The 19,166-nt window shown below is 41.5% G+C and overlaps 1 protein-coding gene across 5 annotated transcripts in view; it reads right to left on the bottom strand.

Moving 5' to 3' along the window:
• Window positions 1-19,166, bottom strand: part of LOC148150656 (S-adenosylmethionine decarboxylase proenzyme-like) — a 52,427-nt gene that overhangs the window by 27,195 nt on the left and 6,066 nt on the right. Inside the window, exons 1-2 of one of the 5 annotated variants that reach the window (XM_087983091.1) lie at window positions 5,017-5,142; window positions 4,316-4,402 (exon numbers count right to left, since the gene is read on the bottom strand). The exons of 1 other annotated variant lie outside the window; for it this stretch is intronic. In XM_087983091.1, coding sequence (XP_087839217.1) covers window positions 4,316-4,402; window positions 5,017-5,105 — 176 coding nt within the window. In that variant the 5' untranslated portion in view covers window positions 5,106-5,142. Of the gene's footprint in view, window positions 1-4,315; window positions 4,403-5,016; window positions 5,143-19,166 lie in introns of those variants that run through there. 3 more of the 5 variants (XM_087983090.1, XM_087983092.1, XM_087983093.1) reach the window with 3 other exon arrangements.

Genomic DNA, 19,166 nt, shown 5'->3' with positions numbered 1-19,166 from the left:
TTTGACTGAAATAATAACGATTGGATTCAGACAGTAATCCATAACTGCCCTCATCTTACCCATAAACAATAAGGGGGCACTTTGCCTGGGAGGCCTCAATATTCAACTATATGGATCTCGGGTCCTCAAAAGCCCAGTCACCCACAAAGGACAGAAGGGAACTTCATTGATATCTTAATATCTGGAAAGGCTACTCCCCAAACCCTTTGGGTAGCTGCAATTTGGCAAGCTTAATGAGGAGCTGCCTGTTATGCCAAATAAAAGAACTAAGCCAACCAATGAGTCTCCACAATGTTTGCTTGGGAAACACAGGGGGCATTCACATGGGATACACCAAACAAGGAAGGACATTAATTTTGATAAGGGCTATTCGACCTAACCAGGATATTGGAATGTTCTCCTATCTTTGAAGATCTTCTCTAATCTTGTCAAGTGAGCAAACTTAGCCTTAAATAAATGATCAAAGGTGGGACTAACAAAAATACCTAAGTAAAGAAAGCCCCCTGCAACCATTTAAAGGGGAATCGTAATTCACCTTCAATATCAGGTATTCCCTTAAGACCCTTAAGCAGGGTATTAATCCTATACCCTGAAAAAGAGCCAAATAAAATAACACATTGTATTAAAAGGGGTGCAGAAACTGCCAGGTTCGATGATAACAGAAGAAATCATTTGCATATAATGCGATCTTATGTGCCCTTGATCTCACTTCCAATACAGCTATGTTGGGGTCCAGTCATTTTTAAAAGATTCATAGACCCCTCAAGTTCAATGAATTTTGATTTCTCAGATCACATCTTCTCTCCCACCTATTGGAAACATTGGATAAATGACAGTGAAAGCTAGCTGGATGGTACAAAAATGCATAGCCTATTTGCTCATTATGTGAACAGATATGGAACATTCTCAAGAACGATGTCCTTGGTAAGCTGCACAGCTGCTCATAAGATTTGCATATGATGGGCTTGTAAGTGCAATGACCTCTAGTTTGGTAACGTGCTGTTGAGCATGGAACTTGGAGGCCCATGCAACTGTAGGGAGCAGAGGGAACACCCTCAGCTTCTTGCAGCTTTCTGTTCCCTGGATATTTTTCTAATAAACCACTCAGGAATTTTTCCACAGCCATTAACAACACCTTTTCACTTTCACTGAACCTGCATGCATTGCTTAACCTTCTGAACAGTTCTAACTTTGAGGGGGATCAGCGTCCTGTTGCTAGGGTGTGATAGTTATTCCTTCTACCCTTGTTTCTAATGCATCGTCAACTGCTTGCCTCAAGCTCTATGCCAACGTTGAACTTATTAAAAATGCATGTATCACTATACTTCAGACTGCTCATCACCAAACTCCAAACAAATCTAAAACTAAACTGAACCTACCTTTTGCAGCATGCAGAATATAGAAATACAAATCAATAGCATATCAACATATGGTTCCTCCATTTTAGAACCCAGGATCTAAATAACATCATGCATCTTCAACATTATAACCACCATGCAATAAGCTCTGCCTAAAAGATATGATATCAGCCAGGAGTCTAATTGACTCAACCATCGTGAACACATTTGAAATTAGACTAAAGTATACTACTTTATGCAGTATCAAATTGAACAAGCAGACTTCACATGCTGAAGCAATACAGCTGTCAACTCATTTTACTGAAAGAAATAGCCAGAGCTGACTTAAAACAAAGTTCACATCTTGAATGCTCAAAGAGAAGGGTTAAAAACAAAGCGATCAATCAAGACGACTTCTCAGATAAGGTACATCTGTTGAGAATTTTTATAACCCAGTTCTTACTCAGCTACGGCAGATAAAATAGAATTTGAGTTTGAATTGAAGGCTGAAAAATCCATGGAACACGTGCAGCTAAAATGACCAACATGATTCAAGCTAAAGAATAAGTGCTCCAGAGTCCCTAGAAACTATGTCTCTAAGTTACTTTCCCGCATTTCATTTTATTCAATCCTAAAACCACAATCTAAAATTGCAATTATTGATATGATCACAGCTTAATTTTCAGAATGAATCAAATTACAAACAATTATTAAGGATCGATAAACAATTATTATAGGTAGAATAAATAATCATGTGGAAAAGATGGGAGTTTAATGGGCGATTGGAAAGTCAGCTCAAAATTCTAAAGAGGAAGCCATGTTTAACTAACTAGGAGGTTTTTTGAAGTTGTTAGAAAGGCTCGATGAGGGTAACACTGTTAAAGAAAGCAATACATGATTTCTGTTTGATACAGTGCCTAACAGACTCTAGGAATGTTACAGGTCACGGTATGAAAGGGACAGTAACAACATGGATACAAAATTGGCTATATAACAGGAAACAGCGGTGGTCAATGGATATTTTACAGTCAAGTGAAGGTTCTCCCCAGGGTTGAGATTTGGGATCCTTGCTTCTCCTGATATATATGAATGATTTGGAGCTTGGTGTGCAACGGACAATTTCACAGTTGCAGATGACATGGAGCTTGTAAGAATTGTAAACTGTGGAAAAGGATAGTGCGGAATTCGAAACACACAATGACCAAGTGGAGGAGTATGTGGGTAGATGACAAAGAATTGTGAGATAATGTACTTTGGTTGGAAGAATATCAAACTAAAACAAAACAGGGGATATAATTGTAAAGGGGGTGCAGGAACGGAGGGACGTGGGTGTATCTGTGCACAAATCATTGAAGGTGGTAGGAAGGGGGAGACAGCAGTTAAAGCACAGTGCTCTCGACCTTATTACAAGAAGCAAAGCACAGGAACTGGGGGTGATGTTGAACTTGTACACGACATTTGCTAGACGTCATCTCGAATTTCTTTATACACTTGTGGGCCCATTATAGGAAAGATGTGAAGGCATTGGAGACTACGCAGAACAATTTACAAGAATGGGTCAAGGTATGAGAAACTTCAGTTTTGCAAATAAACTGAATATGTTGGGACTGTTCTCCTCTCGTAAGGGAGAGAGGGGATTTGATCGAAGCTTTCAAAATCATGTCTGGGCTGAATAGAGTAGATTGGAACCAGTTTCTTGCTCAAAAGGGGAAAAAATCCAAAAGTGATGTCCAAACGTGGATGACGTGAGAAAATACATTTTCAAACAGCAAGTAGTTAGGGCCTGGAATGTACTGACTGGAAAATGGAGGCAGGTTCAGTTGTGGCAAGCAAGTGGGCATCGGAAGAGGTGAACAGGTTGAGGGGTGGCAGATGGAGTTTAATTTGGATAAACGTGAGATATTACATTTTGGTGAAACAAACAAGGGCAGGACTTCCACAATTAATAGTAGGGCTCTGGGTAATGTTATAGGACAGAGAACCAAGGGTTAAGATACATAATCCTTTGAAACTTGTTTCACAGATAGGCAGGCTGCATTCAGCACACTTGCCTGCATTGTTCAGACCTTTGAGTATGGGGTTGGGACGCCGTGCTGAGGTTGTATAGGATGGTTGCCATTAAATTTGAGAGGACTCAAAAGATTTACCAGGATGTTGCCAGGAATAGAAGGCTTATGCATAAAGACTGATTGGGGCAACTTTCCACTGGAGCATATCAAGTTAAGGGGTGATCTTATAGAGGTTTAGAAAATCATGAGGGGCATAGGCAATATGAATAGCAAAGCTCTTGTCCCCAAGGTGGGGAAGTTCAAAACCGGGAGCATATTTTTAAATGTGAGAGGAGAATGATTTAAAAAGGATGAGGTGCATTTTTTTAAAACAGTGGTTCATAATCGGAATGAACTGCTAGAGGAAGTGGTGGATGCAGGTATAGTTACATTTAAAAGACATTTGGATAAGTACATGATTAGGAAGTGTTTGGAGGGATATGGGCCAAGTGCAGGCAAGTGGGATTAGTTTGGCTTGAGAATATGGTTGGCATGGACTAACTAGACCAAAGAGCCTGTTTCTATGTTGTAAGACTATGAAGTGGTGTTCATGGATATGGGAGAAAAGACATGAATTTGGCACTAGGTAATAGAGCCAGCTGACCAAATGGTTTCCTTATGCACCCTAACAATTCTGAGCTCTTGTGAAATGCACTCAAACTGTTATTTTCTCTTGGACTATTTTAACTATTCCAACAGTAACTCAGTCTCATAAAAAAACCCTTATCTCTGATCGGTAGCATAACCAATTGAGCTAAAATTTCGAAACAGATACAATTATCATAGTTAAGCATTGAAACCAGAGGTTTACAGCTCTTGATGCTTTTCCTCATTCTAAACATTGTTCTTGCAACAAGCAGCTGTTAGGAATCTAACCCATATCTTGCTCAATTCTAACTAGGTTCATAAAAATACAAAACATTCATATACCTGAGTATATAGGCTTCCTGCCTGTCTGTCTTTGTCACACTTATGATCAAACAATGCACATTTTCCAATAGCTTGTCCCACTCAAACCTACAAAAAAAAAGGAAAAACTGTCATTAGTCTTGCAAAGACTCCAAAAGTGACAACTTATCTCAAAATTTAATCTTTGCACAACAATCATCTTTTTAAAAAATATAGCAACATATTGAAGTAGATTGACAAAGCACCTTTCATTCTTAAGATAACAGCAAAAGCTCTGGGACCAGACAACATTCAAACATTAGTACTGAAAACCTGTGCTCCAAAACTAGCTGCGTTCCTCATCAAGCTGTTCGAGTAGAGCCACATCTGTGGCATTTACTTGGCAAAGTAGAAAATTGCCCAAATATGTTCTGTACATAGAAAACAGTACAAATACAACCCAATCAATTATTGTTTCATCAGTTTATTTTCAATCAGTCAAGTGCCGTATGAAGTCAGTGCAATCAAACAGTAATTGATTTGCAATAATCTGTTCGCAACTCCTGATCTCATCACAGCCTTGGACTGAACAAGGACAAGAGCTGAGCTCCAGAGGTGAGGTGACAGTGACAGCACTTGACATCAGGGCAGCATTTGACAGAGTGTGATGTAAGGAGGTCTAGCAAAACTGGAGTCATAAGGCAATCAACAAAAAATCTAGATCGAAGGAAGAAGATACTTGCAATGAAGGTAGGACTGCAAAGGGATCAATCAAACGAGGCCGAGTTAAACAAGTTGCTCTCCATTGACAGGAGGAGGAAACTGGGTCCATTATCTCTGGAATTTAGAGTAAGAGGTGAAGTCATTGAGACAGACAAAAACCTGAAGGAGTCTGACAAAGTAGGCAGATGTTTCCCCTGGCTGAGGAATCTAGAATACAGGAGTACAGCATAAGGATAAGGGACTAATCGTTTCAGACTAAGAAGGAAAAATACATTTACTCAAAAGGGATAAATGTTTTTCTAATTCTCTACCTGAGAGATTGTGAATGCCCCAGAGTGTGTCTTCAAGGTTGACCTACTGATTTTTGATCTCCGAGTTGAAGATGGGAGGGTGGAAAAGTGGAGTAGAAGCACATGACTTCACTGAATGGGTCAGGTGGTTTTTTTGGGCACAGGGTTCAGGGAATAGACCTAGGATATATAACCTGCCAAAGGTCAGTGAGACATTTAGAAACAATAAAAAGGACTAAAATAATTAGTGCTTCTGGCTAACTAATGAAAGCTAGCACCAATTTTTATTCAATTCGTTAATGGATATAATTGGTGAGGATAGTATGGCTGATGCATATTTGGACAGTCAAAAAGCATTTCCCGAAGTGTGCAATATATTACATAGATGGTCACAACTATATTTGGTGGCAAAATAGGTTTAAAAAGAACAAAACTTCAGGGAGGTCCCAGAGAAATTCAGATTGCCATCAGAAAAAAAAAGAATTCAGTTGTGTGGACAGGCCAGACAATTTGGGGAGATCTAGAAAACCTCATCATTCCACACTTTGATGCCAAGTCCCCAGTTTTTTTTTAAAAAAACTCTCAACCTTGCTCACACGCTCATGCATGTCCTCAGTCTGCTGCAGTGTTCAATGAAACTCAATGCAAGTAGAACATTATCTAATCTTATTGAGCACTTTACTGTATTCTGGACTCAATATTGATTTTAATCAGTTTTTTTGCCATGTGATGGCCTGAAACTTGTTTTTCATGAGCTGCTTATTCTAATATTCATATTCACTCTGGATAAATATTTTGTTTATTACAACCAATACCATTCTCTTTGCCTTTTATTCCATGACATTTCCGACATTCAATCTTATTCGCTTTCTATCACATCCCAGGACTTCCCCTTTTTTGATCGCCTGGATCAACAGATCCTAAATTGATCAGAACGAGCTAGGTCCCAATTGTTTGCACAAGCCTCATGTCACGATTTGAGTGCTTAGAACTAAGGCTGACTTCAGGACTGAAGGAACATTTTACCATCAGAGATGGAGAGAGGTGAGAGAGGGCTACGGTGAGGCTCAGATAAGTTTCTTTTCCTCTTTTTAAAAAGAGCAGTGGGGATGGAAGCTAGAGCAGTTGCATGCTCGTCTTGTAGGATATAAAAGGTCAGGGTCACTACCAGCATCCTTGCTGACTTTACCTGCAAGTGCTGCCAGCTTTAGCTCTGCACAGACTGCATTAGGGAGCTGAATGAACTCTGGACCATTTGGAAGGCTGAGGGGTTGATAGAGGAGACACTGGAAGGTAATCATACCTCGGTTACAAGATGAAAGTAGCTGGGTGACCATCAGGAGAGGGAAAGGGAGTAGGGAGTTGTGTAGGGGTCCCCTGTGCCTGCACCCCTCAATAACAAAAACTGTTTTGGATATTTTTGGGGGAAGGCGGGAGAATAACCTACCAGGGGAAAGCCAGAGCAGCCAGGGCTCTGGCATTGAGTCTAACCCTGTGGTTCAGGGGAACAGACAGGAGACTCTGTGGACAAGAATGAGACTCCCCGCTGGTATGATGCCTCCTGGCTGCCAGCATTAGGGATGTCTTGGATCGAGTCTACTGCATTCTTAAAGGGGAGGGTAGGCAGCCAGAAGTTGTGGTACACGTTGGTATCAATGACAAAGCTAAGAAAAGGGATGTGGTCATAAAAGGTAAATTTTGAGAGTTAGGAAGGAAGCTAAAAAGAAGGTCCTCAAGGGTCTCTGGGTTGCTGCCTGCGCCACATGCTAGTGAGGGCAGAATAAGAAGATATGGCAGACAAACCAGTGGCTGAAGAGTTGGTGCAGGGTTCCAGATTTGTGGATCACTGGGTTCTCTTCTGGGAAAGGTAGGACCACAAAATGGACAAGTTACAACTAAACTCCAGGGGGACCAATATCCTTGCGGACAGACTTGCTATAGCTGTTAGGGAAGCTTTAAACTGGGTGGGAACCAGAGTGTCAGGTCAGAAGATGCCAGTAGTTGGCATAAAGGTAGATGCAAGAAGCAGAGTGGGAGATGAAGGGTAGCCTAAATGGCAAGTGGATGGGAGTATAGACAGAAAGGCAGGAGGAAGCAATGCAGAGACCAGAGCAAAAGTTAGAAAAAAGTAAAATTGGATGCCAGAATCATATGCGAAGACAGGGAGATTGCTAAATGCTAAAGGGACAATGAGCATAAGGGCACTTTATTCCAATGCCTGAAGTATTCAAAAGAAAGTCGATGAACTTATTGTGTAAATCAGTACAAATGGGTATGATTTAGCTGTCATTACAAAAATGTGGTTGCAGGGTGGTTATGACTGAATTAAATATCCAAGGATATCAGATAATTAGGAAGGATAAGAGGGTAAGGGACATGGGGTCACGCTTTTACGTAACGATGAGATTATGGCTATCGAGAGACACAATATAGGATCTAAGGAGCAAAATGTTGAATCCATTTGGGTGGAGATCAGGAATAATGAGGGGAAGAAGTCATTGGTAGGAGTGTCTATAGGCCACCCAACAATAGTGCTACAGTGGCACAGGCGATCAAGAAACTTCTGATGCACGTAAGAATGAAATGGCAGTAGTTATGGGGGGGGCTTTAACATGCATATTGATTGGCTGAATCAAGTCAGTAGAGGCAGTCTTGAACAGGGGCTCACAGAAATCATCTGTGATAAATTTCTTGAATAGCATGTCACTGAACCCACAAGGGAGCATGCAATCTTAGATCTGGTCCTGTGTATGAGACATGTAAAATTAACAATTACGTAGTTAGGGATCCTCTCAGAGTGATCACAGTATGATCGAATTTTGGATACAAATGGAGGATGAAAAAGTATAATCAAAAACCAAGGTGTTATGCTTAAACAAGGGAGACTGTAATAGGATTAGGAAGGAGTTGGCTAAATTAGACTGGGAACACAAGTTATATGGTGGAACAGTAGAAGCCTTTCAAAGAGATTTTTCCCAGAGCTCAAGGCAAATATATTCTAGTGAAAACCAAGAATAGCAAGGGTAGGAAGAGCCAGCCTTGGATAAAGAAAGGAAAGATATATTATGAAAGCAAACTAGCACAGAATATAAAATCAGGGAGGAAAAGTTTTTATAAATACATGCATATAAAATGGAAAAGTGGGGCTAAAGTGGACTAAAGTCTCTTGCAGGATGCGAAAGAGAAATTAACATTGGGTAATGCTGAAACGATCAAGGCCTTGAATAACTATTTGTCTCAGTCTTCACAGTGGAAGATATGTCTTATCATGCCAAGGAATGAGGTTAAGGATACATTGGGAGGTGAGGACCTCAATTCAATTGTTATCACTAAAGGGTAGGGTTGAGCAAACCTGAGGGTCTAAAGGTAAATAAGTCCCCTGGTCCTGACTGAATACATCCCTGGATGCTGAACGAAATGACAGAAGTTTAGAAGATGTGTTAGTGATAATTTATCAAAATTCATTGGATTCTGGGCAGGTCCTGGTGGACCTGAAGACAGCAAATGTCACACCGCTGTTTAAAAAAGGGTGTTGGCATAAGGCAGGTATCTATAGACCAGTTATCTTAACATCTGCAGTTGGGAAAATGCTGGAGACTATCAAGAAAGAAGAAATAGTGAAACATCTGGACGGAAAGGTTCCTATCAGGTGGATGCAGCTTGGATTCAAGAAGGGAAGGTTGTGTTTGACAAACACATTGGAGTTTTGAGGATTTAACAAGCAGAGTGATCGGGGGGGGGGGGGTGTTTAAAGAGAACCAGTGGATGCTATATACTTGGATTTCCAGAAGGCATTCAATAAAGTGCCACACCTTGGATTCATCCATTAGAATGCATGGAGTTGTGTGGAATGTACTAGCATGGATAGAGGACTGGTTAACCAACAGAAAGCAGCGAGTCAGGATAAATGGTTGTTTCTCAGGATGGAGATCAGTGGTGAGCTGTCAGGGGTGGGTGTTGAGGATAGATATAAAAAATTTGGAAGAGGAGATGGTAACGTATCCAGGTTTGCTGATGACAATAAATTGAGTGGAAAGGCAAACTGTGCAGAGGATTGAGGGTCTGCTAAGATTTAGATTGGTTGAGTGGGCAACGATCTGACAGATGGAGTACAATGTTGGGTTATCCACTTTGTAAGTTAAAAAGTGTTGGTCAATAGACAATAGGTGCAGGCGTAGGCCATTCTGCCCTTCAAGCCTGCACCACCATTCAATATGATCATGGCTGATCATCCTTAAATCAGTATTCTGTTCCTGCCTTATCTCCATAACCCTTGATTCCACTATCCTTGAGAGCTCTATCCAACTCTTTCTTAAATGAATCCAGAGACTGGGCCTCCACTGCCCTCTGGGGCAGAGCATTCCACACAGCCACCACTCTCTGGGTGAAGAAGTTTCTCCTCATCTCTGTCCTAAATGGTCTACCCCGTATTTTTAAGCTGTGTCCTCTGTTTCGGCACTCACCCATCAGCGGAAACATGTTGCCTGCCGCCAGAGTGTCCAATCCTTTGATAATCTTATATGTCTCAACCAGATCCCCTCTCAGTCTTCTAAACTCAAGGGTACACAAGCCCAGTCGCTCCAGTCTTTCAGTGTAAGGTAATCCCGCCATTCCAGGAATTGACCTCGTGAACATACGCTGCACTCCCTCAATAGCCAGAATGTCTTTCCGCAAATTTGGAGACCAAAACTGCATACAGTACTCCAGGTGTGGTCTCACCAGGGCCCTGTACAGCTGCAGAAGAACCTCTTTGCTTCTACACTCAATCCCTCTTGTTATGAAGGCCAGCATGCTATTAGCCTTCTTCACTACCTGCTGTACTTGCATGCTTACCTTCATTGAGTGGTGTACAAGAACCCCCAGATCTCTCTGTACTGCCCCTTTACCTAAATTGAGTCAATTTAGGTAGTAATCTGCCTTCCTGTTCTTGCCACCAAAGTGGATAAGCATCCATATATCCACGTGAAAGTGCATCTGAGCACTCACCTAACTTGTCCAGGTCACCCTGTAATCTCCCAACATCCTCATCACATTTCACCCTGCCACCCAGCTTAGTATCATCAGCAAATTTGCTAATGTTATTGCTAATACTACTATCTTCTATATCATTAACATATATTGTAAAAAGCTGTGGTCCTAGTACTGATCCCTGCGGTACCACACAGGTCACTGCCTGCCATTCCAAAATTGAGCCGTTTATCACTACTGTTTCCTATCAGCCAAACAACTTTCAATCCAAGTTAGTACTTTGCCCCCAATACCACGCGCCCTAATTTTGCTGACTAACCTCCTATGTGGGACTTTATCAAAAGCTTTCTGAAAGTCCAGCTACACTACATCTACTGGATCTCCCTCGTCCATCTTCAGAGTTACATCCTCAAAAAATTCCAGAAGATTAGTCAAGCATGATTTCCCCTTCATAAATCCATGCTGACTCAGACCTATCCTGTTACTACTATCCAGCTGTGTCGTAATTTCATCCTTTATAATAGACTCCAGCATCTTTCCCACCACTGAGGTCAGACTAACTGGTCTATAATTTCCTGTTGTCTCTCTCCCATCTTTCTTAAAAAGTGGTACAACATTAGCCACCCTCCAATCGGCAGGAACTGATCCCGAATCTATCGAACTCTGGAAAATAATCACCAACCCATCCACGATTTCGAGCCCCTCCTTCAGTACCCTGGGATGTAGATCATCAGGCCCAGGGGACTTATCAACCTTCAGACCTAACAGTCTCTCCAACACCAATTCCTGGCAAATATAAATACCCTTAAGTTCAGGTCCTTCAGCCACTGTTACCTCGGAGATTGCTTGTGTCTTCCCCAGTGAACACAGATCTGAAGTACCAATTCAATTCTTCTGCCATTTCTTTGTTCCCCATAATATATTCCCCTGTTTCTGTCTTCAAGGGCCCAATTTTAGTCTTAACCATTTTTTTGCCTTTCACATTCCTAAAAAAGCTTTTACTATTCTCCTTTATATTTTTGGCCAGTTTACCTTCGTACCTCATTTTTTCTCTGCATATTTCCTTCTTACTGATCCTCTGTTGTTCTCTAAAAGCTTCCCAGTCCTCAGTTTTCCCACTTACCTTTGCTATGTTATACTTTTTCTCTTTTAACTTTATATGTTTCTTAACTTCCCTTGTCAGCCACAGCCACTCATGCCTCCTCCTAGGTTCTTCCTTTTTGGAATGAACTGATCCTGCAACTTCTGCATTATACACAGAAATATCCGCCATTGTTCCTCCACTGTCATCCCTGCTAAGGTATTGCACCATTGAACTTTGGCCAGCTCCTCCCTCATAGCTCCATAGTTCCCTTTATTCAACAGAAATATTGTCACTTCTGATTGTACCCTCTCCCTCTCAAATTGCAGATTGAAGCTTATTGTATTATGGTCACTACTTCCTAATGGCTCCTTCACTTCGAGGTCCCCGATCAATTCAGGTTCATTGCACAATACCAGATCCAGAATTGCCTTCTCTCTGGTCGGCTCCAGCACCAGATGTTCTCAGAATCAGTCTCGGAGGCACTCCACAAAGTCTCTTTCTTGAGGTCCAATACCATCCTGATTCTCCCAGTCTACCTGCATGTTGAAATCCCCCATAACAACTGTAGTAACATCTCTGCGACAGGCCAATTTCAGCTCCTGATTCAACTTACATCCGACATCCAGATTACTGTTTGGGGGCCTGTAGATAACTCCCAAGAGGGTCTTTTTACCCTTAGAATTTCTCAGCTCTTCCCACACTGACTCAACATCCCCCGATTCTAGGTCCCCCCGTGCAAGGGACTGAATATCATCCCTTACCAAAATGGCCACCCCATCCCCTCTGCCTGTCAGTCTGTCCTTACGATAGCACGTGTAGCCTTGAATATTCATGTCTCAGTTATCCCCACAATAACGTATCTGCCAATTTCCAAAAGAGCCTCAAGCTCATCCATCTTATTTCTAATGCTTCGTGCATTCATGTATAGTATTTTTAATTTGTTACTGCCCTCACCCTTCCCATCAACTCCTATTTCACTCAACCTTACAGCATGATCCCTTTTTGAGTTTTCTGCCTCATTGATACAGTTGCCTTTCTTGATTTCCCTTGTTCTAACTTTCCCTTCAAGTTCCATCTTAAACATCCAGTTTGTCCACCTCTGGCTCTTCACCTTCGTCCTTGAGGATTTCCTGCACTCTGTCTGTGATGTCTTTAACCCTGGCACCAGGAAGGCAACACACCATCCTGAAGTCCTGCCTGCTGCCACAAAAACCCCGGTCAGTTCCTCTCACTATGGAGTCCCCTATTACCACAGCTCTGTGCGATGTCAGACTCTTCTGCTCTGCCTCCGCGCCAACTTTTGATTGACAGACCTGGCTGCCTCGCAGACTGGCAGTGTCATCTGTCTCTACTGTTTCCAAAAGATTCAACTTGTTCCTGACAGGTACTTCCCTCGGGGTGTCTTGCACCTGTCTCCCCTCTGCCTTCCTCATCGTCTGCTCTCTTCTGGTATGATTGGTGTAATAACCTCGCTGAAGGTCTTGTCCAGAAAGATCTCGTTCTCTCGGATGAGCCTAAGGTCCTCGAGTTCTTTCATCAGTGCTGCAATATGCTCTGTCAATAGCTGAACGTGCACACACTTTCCACACTTATACGAGCCAGACACACCAGAGTCGCTGACCTCCCACATCAAGCGCGTAGCACACTGAACCAGCTTGGCAGTCATGTCTTCACCCTCTTCAACTGTGGCGTAATCACTTCACTCAACCACCTTGTCAAAGACTCCTGAGTTAAAGCCTCACTCTTCAATCCACAGGAACTTCCTTGGACCCTCTTTTTGGGGCAAGTCTGTGGACTTTTAATTTAGATTAGAAGAGGGAGGGAGGGAGGCCCTACTTTGTAGGACCTGGGGTCTAGAACACACACACAAATAACAATCACTTACCTTCCCGAATGGCTTTGTGCTCTGCCTTCACTTCCGCCCAGCTCCCGCCGCTCTCTGATGCAAATACCTGAGTATTATTTAAGTGGCAGATGGATGTAGGAGTGCTTGTACATGAATCGCTACAAGTTGATTTGCAGGTGTAACAGGTAATCACGAAGGCGAACAGAATATTGACTTTCACTGCTAGTGGGACTGAATTTAAGAGTGGGAGGCTCTGCTGCAATTGTACAAGGTGTGATGAGGTTGCACCCTGAATATTGCGCACTCTGGTCTTCTTACTTGAGGAAGGGTATATTGGCTTTGGAGGCAGTGCAGAGAAAATTCACCAGGTTGACTCCAGAGATGACGGGGCTACCCTATGAGAGGTTGAGCTGCCTGGGACTCTACTTGCTAGAATTAGAAGAATGAGAAGGGATCTTATAGAAACATATAAAATTATGAAAGGGATAGATAAGATAGAGGCGGGCAAGTTGCTTCCACAGGTGGGTGAAATAGGACTAAGGGACAAGGCCTCAAGATTAGCGAGATGTGTGTGTACTGTACCTTTACGAGTTAAAAGCTGGTAGTGTTACCTGACAGCACCAAGTGTTCTCAATAAGGTAACAACGTTAACACTTGGTCAAAAGGTAAATTAGCTGGCTGTCTGGAAACGACAAAATAGATTGGAATTAGGCCAATCAGTTTAACTTATACCCCCAAAAACACCAAACACCAATCCAGTTTGAATTGAGTACACTGACAATCTTAAAAGCCAATTACAATCCGATGCTTCGGCGGTATAAGACTGGGGAAAATTGAACAGTTGAGAGAACGGCCATGCCAACTACATCTGCACACTGCCCAGAATATAGCTCTTTTAAAAGGTAACTTTATCAGTCAGTGACCTATGAAGCAGGATCTCCAAGGAAAAAAGACTGAAATACAGAGAAGAATGAAAGTTGCCTGGTTTTTGACACATGACATTTTATTTTGTAAATTGTAATCTGGAGTTTTATGAGACTAGTATTATAGAAGGAAAGGTAAGAGAGAGGTTAGAGGAAGGACTTGTAAATAGTTGTTAGTTAACTATTCTCTGTAATACATTAAGAAATAAAGTTGTTAAATTTTTACTTTAAATAGTACTTGGCCACTAAGTTTTACTGCACGGGATAAATCCTTCTGCGTTGCTGGTTTTAAATTAAGCAAAAGGGTTTAGCCTGTGTCATAAGCTTTAGGACAAAGATGAGGAGGAACTGCTTTTCCCAGACAGAGATAAATCTATGGAATTCTCTGCCCAAGGAAGCAGTAGAGACAGCTTTGTTAAAGATATTAAAGTTAGATGGAAGGGTTTTTGCATGGTAGGGGAATTAAGGGTTATGGGGATAATGCAGGTAGGAGCAGCTGAAACGACAGATAGATTAGCCATGATCTTAATGGCGGAGCAGGCTTGATGTGCCAAATGGCCTACTCCTGCTTCTATTACTATGATACCATATTTCCAATGAGGTGTCAAGTTGAAGCCCCATCTACTGATCAGGTGCACGTAAAAAATCTCATGGCACTATTCTGGAGAACAGGAGTCATTCTCCAATGTCCTGACAAATATTTATCCCTCAATTAATATAATACAGAATCTGATCTTTGTCATGTCAACCATATTCATGATAAAATATTATCAGAATATGGACAATAGTCTGCAAAACTGAGAACCAAAGAATAACAATCTTGTATGACAACAACCAAGTTCAGCACCCATCAGCTAAGAGATCAATATCCAATGAAAAAAAATGAATTTTTCGAAGGAAGTAAAGATACCAAATTATATTGATGTAAAGAGAGATTTCTCACATAGACAACATTGAAAAGAGGGTAAAATTGAAGTCAACATTCATAGCGAGTAGGCTCAAAAGGCTACCTAGACTATTGCTGTTCCTGATATATTCTCAATTTCAGTAGACAAGAGGAAACTAATGCTCTCAAATTGATCCTTACAGTCATAAATAATCAACGCTTACAAAGGTTGCAACCTCTTTTCCAAAATTACCTGAAATTTAAAACAAAGGAAAAACTACACTTAAGCAGGTCAAAATGTTATTAATCAAAACTATTCCAAAATAGAAATTGCCAGCAATTTGTTGATAAATTTGTTTTGGACACCAACATTTTCTGGTGAAAACTACAATGGAAAGACCAGGAAACTATGTTACAAAGGAAGATTATAACTAAGGAAAATTCTGTGCCTTGATGACCAAAATAAAATTGTTTCCCTCAGTGAATAGTTTTTTTTAAACCTAATATCTGGGAACACCTTCATGACGTGGTTCAGATCAACTAGAGATATACATTAACAGGTAGGTTTGGTAGCAATGAGAAGATGCTGAGAATGTTTTAAAAAATATTAAGTTTCAGTCTTTCCCAAAGCTCTGGATGTGAAGAGATTATACTCCATAGAATTGCATGATGCAGAGGTTGAACACAAACCTTGGAGAGCCACTACACGGTCGGTATAATTTCCTAGGACATAACATAATAGTTCTCCCTCAATCCTTACAAAGGCTAGTTTTCTTTTCAAAATTACCTAAAAAACGAGCTGATAACCTTCAAAAGATTTAACTGGTTGAATGTCAGAAATAGGTGTTTGCCTCGACCATCAGTATCTTGTTATACCATTCCACAAGCTGTAGGCTGATATTCTCCAACTGCACCTCCTATGATCACTACTGCCTCACAGCACGAGGGACACAGGTCCCATTATAGTGTAGGGTGACTTCATGGAGTCTATACGCTCTCCCCATGTCTGCATGAGTTTCGCCAGATGTTCCCCACATTCCAGGGGTATGCAGTTTAGGTGGACCAGCCATGCTAAATACAGGTTAACATAAATAGAGCACAAGAAAGTGAGGACTGCAGATGTTGGAGATCAGAGTTAAGAGCATGCTGCTGGGAAAGCACAGCAAGTCAGGCAGCATCCGAGGAGCATCCAAATCGACGTTTTGGGCATGAGCCCTTCATTTGGAATGAAGCTTAGAGTGGGGGCGGGGGGTGGTTAATGAATGGGATGCTCTTCAAAGTCAGTGCAGACTCTTTCAACATTGTAGGGATGCTATAATTCTGTGAATATCCTTGGAAAGTACTGGGTGATTCCAGAAAATGGGGAATCTCCTCTTGCTGAAGACATACAAAGATAACAAAATTCAGCATCAGCACCAACGGTTCATAGTTAGAGTCAACTTAGAGTCTCTCTGGTGTATACTGAGCAAGTTGGAGAAGTTCACTTGGTAAAGTGCAGAACGCATTGAGCTATTTTGTTGGGAAGGCACAGAAGCAAAGCAGAGAGTCCACAAGCCTCCTACAATTCCTCCATCTGATTCTCCAAACACCACTTGCCCCATGAGGCATGGTTTGCAGATTTTACAGTGGAGTTGTCAATGTAAGGTCAGATCAGCCCCGAAGCTGATTAAGAGGTGGTGATACTAGATTTCGTATTAAGAACGGGATTCTAGAGTGCCTTATGGCATAGTGGGAGTACATCTACGACTGAACCAGAAGGTTTGGGCTCAAAACACACCAGTTCCAGGCAAATGTAATGAAATCACTCAACATTTCTTAAAAAAAGCCTAAGAGACAGGTTCTAATAAGGGTTCTGTGGCACAGTGGTAATGTGCCTACTTGAGCCAGGAAGGCCAGGTTCACATCCCACATGCTCTGAAAGCTTGTGAAAATACAAAGCAGGTTGGTTAAAATTATCTTGAGAGCAGAGTTTGTCGAGCTCTGTGGCATGGTGGTAGTGCTCTTATCCCTGGACCAGGAGGCCCAGGGTTCAAGTCCCACCTGCTCCAGGGGTGTGTAATAACACCTTTGAACAGGCTGCTTTAATAAAATAAAGCAGGACTTTAGGGATCTTGCAGCACATTGGCAGTATTACTGCCTCTGGGCCAGAAGGTCCAGATTCATGCTCCATCTGCCTCAGACACATCTAAACAGTTTGATTAAGAGAGAAGCTGGATTCTGGCTGATTAAGTAAGTCAATAGTGGGTTATTTAGAAAATAGCCAGATTGAGATTTGTTAATTTGGTGGTGGGTTGGCTTCTGGATAGGGAAAAGTAATGGTGTCTGTGCTGAATTGCAGTTCACCATCAAGCCCTTGTAAGTCTTTTGCTACTAAAATATTGGTCTGTTAAACAGGACTTATTTGCTTTAATGGGTCCTGAAATGACCAAGTGGAAACAAAGTCACCTTAAGGCCCAGGGACTGCCTCAGAGAAGACAGGGAAACCAGACTTGCTACATGTTAAGTTAGGCAGAGTTTTAGCTGACCCCACATTCAGATGTTAGAACTTGGAGACCATCCAGGAGTGCATTAGAACATTCACATGCAAAGGTAAAAGGAGGTTGGATGAGCTGAAACTTGGGCAATGTTAAGTGCATTGAAACACAATTCAGTGAAAGCATGAATGAGAAATGCATCTTTTGCCAGGGAGAGTTGGAGTTGGTAGCTAGGGAACACGGTGTAGCAGGAATAAAAACAATGACTTAGTTTTACCGATATTTACATGGAAGAAATTTTTAAAAACAATACTGCAAGTAGAGAAACAGCCTGATAATTCAGTAATAGTACAGTCGAGAGAGATGGAGGAGAGATAGAACAAGTTGTTGTCACTGTACTCATGAAATGAATGCAGCATCTTTGGAATATGACATCAATGGGCAACACAAATGGAAATGAGGGGAAAGAGGAGAGGAATCGAAACTTGTGATAACAAAGCCAATAGTGCGAAGAGTTGGAATGAGAAACCATTTCAATTTACTCTGATCAAATGCAAGAGGAACAGTTCTACCATGCTACCTATCAGTGGCCAGGTAGTGGTCAACAGTGTCAAAATTTGCAGTGAGATCAAGAGAAACAATGTGAAAATATTTTTCTTTCTCAAGCACATTAGATACCACTTGGAACTTTAGAGATGACATGGGTAAATTCAGAAGAAAACGCATACAAACAATGGTCAATAGAACAGAAAAGAATTAAGGGGTTATACCTGCATTTAAGGATGATCCTGCAAAACTGAGCAATTTCAGATGACAATAGAAAATCGTGTTTCTTAAGTGATCCATTCAAATCTGGCAGTGAATGGTTAAACGAGGGGGCAAGACCTTAATTTCCTAAAGTACACTATTGAGCCAGATTGAGTGTTCGTGACAAATGATGCTAGTTTGAAGGTCATCATTACTGAGACAGTTATTAACTGAATTTAAACTGCACCTGCCATCACACTGGAATTTAAATCATCATTTACAGAACTTCAGCTCGGCACCCTAGATTTCAAGTTCAGAGGCACGAGGTCAAAATTAGCAGTATTGATATTTCAAAAGATTGAGTGCTGTGCGAGTTTTGAGAAGATTTGTAGTTCAGGTTGAGGTTCTGGATGTAGGTTTGCTCGCTGAGCTGGAAGGTTCATTTCCAGGCCAACTGAAGATGTTACCTACTAGGGTAACGAAATGTCTGGAAATGAACCTCCCAGCTCAGCATGAAAACCTACGTCCATTGAGTGCTAATTTTGGGGGGGTGGGGCCAAGAAGGGATTTGAAAGTGTGATGTGAATTTTAAAATCAGAATGTTACCCATCGGAAGGCAGTGCATCGGAGGTAAGCATAGGTGAGATAGGGAACAAAGGCACAATCACTCGAGGTTCAGATGATTCCAAATTTAGAGGAGGGAGACCTGCCATGAGAATGTTGCAACAGGCAAGCCTAAAACAAAGCATGAGTGCGTGTTTAGGCAATCTTAATGATAGCACAGCATGAGATCAGAAGCTTATCCTAGGATCATACATAACATCTAGCTTACAAAGACTGGCTTAATTTCAAACTACTACGGGAAAGGGAAGAGTAATTAGAGAACAAGAGTTTGAAATAGGGCTGAAAACAATGCCTTCTGTCTGAATACTTAATTCTAGAAAATGTTTCT

Source organism: Chiloscyllium plagiosum, unplaced genomic scaffold (assembly GCF_037043375.1).
Source record: "Chiloscyllium plagiosum isolate Xiang-an unplaced genomic scaffold, Cpla_swu_hap1 HiC_scaffold_3, whole genome shotgun sequence".
Classification (NCBI taxonomy): domain Eukaryota; kingdom Metazoa; phylum Chordata; class Chondrichthyes; order Orectolobiformes; family Hemiscylliidae; genus Chiloscyllium; species Chiloscyllium plagiosum.
Note: the sequence above shows the minus strand (reverse complement) of the source record. Positions and strands in the feature narration are given on the sequence as shown.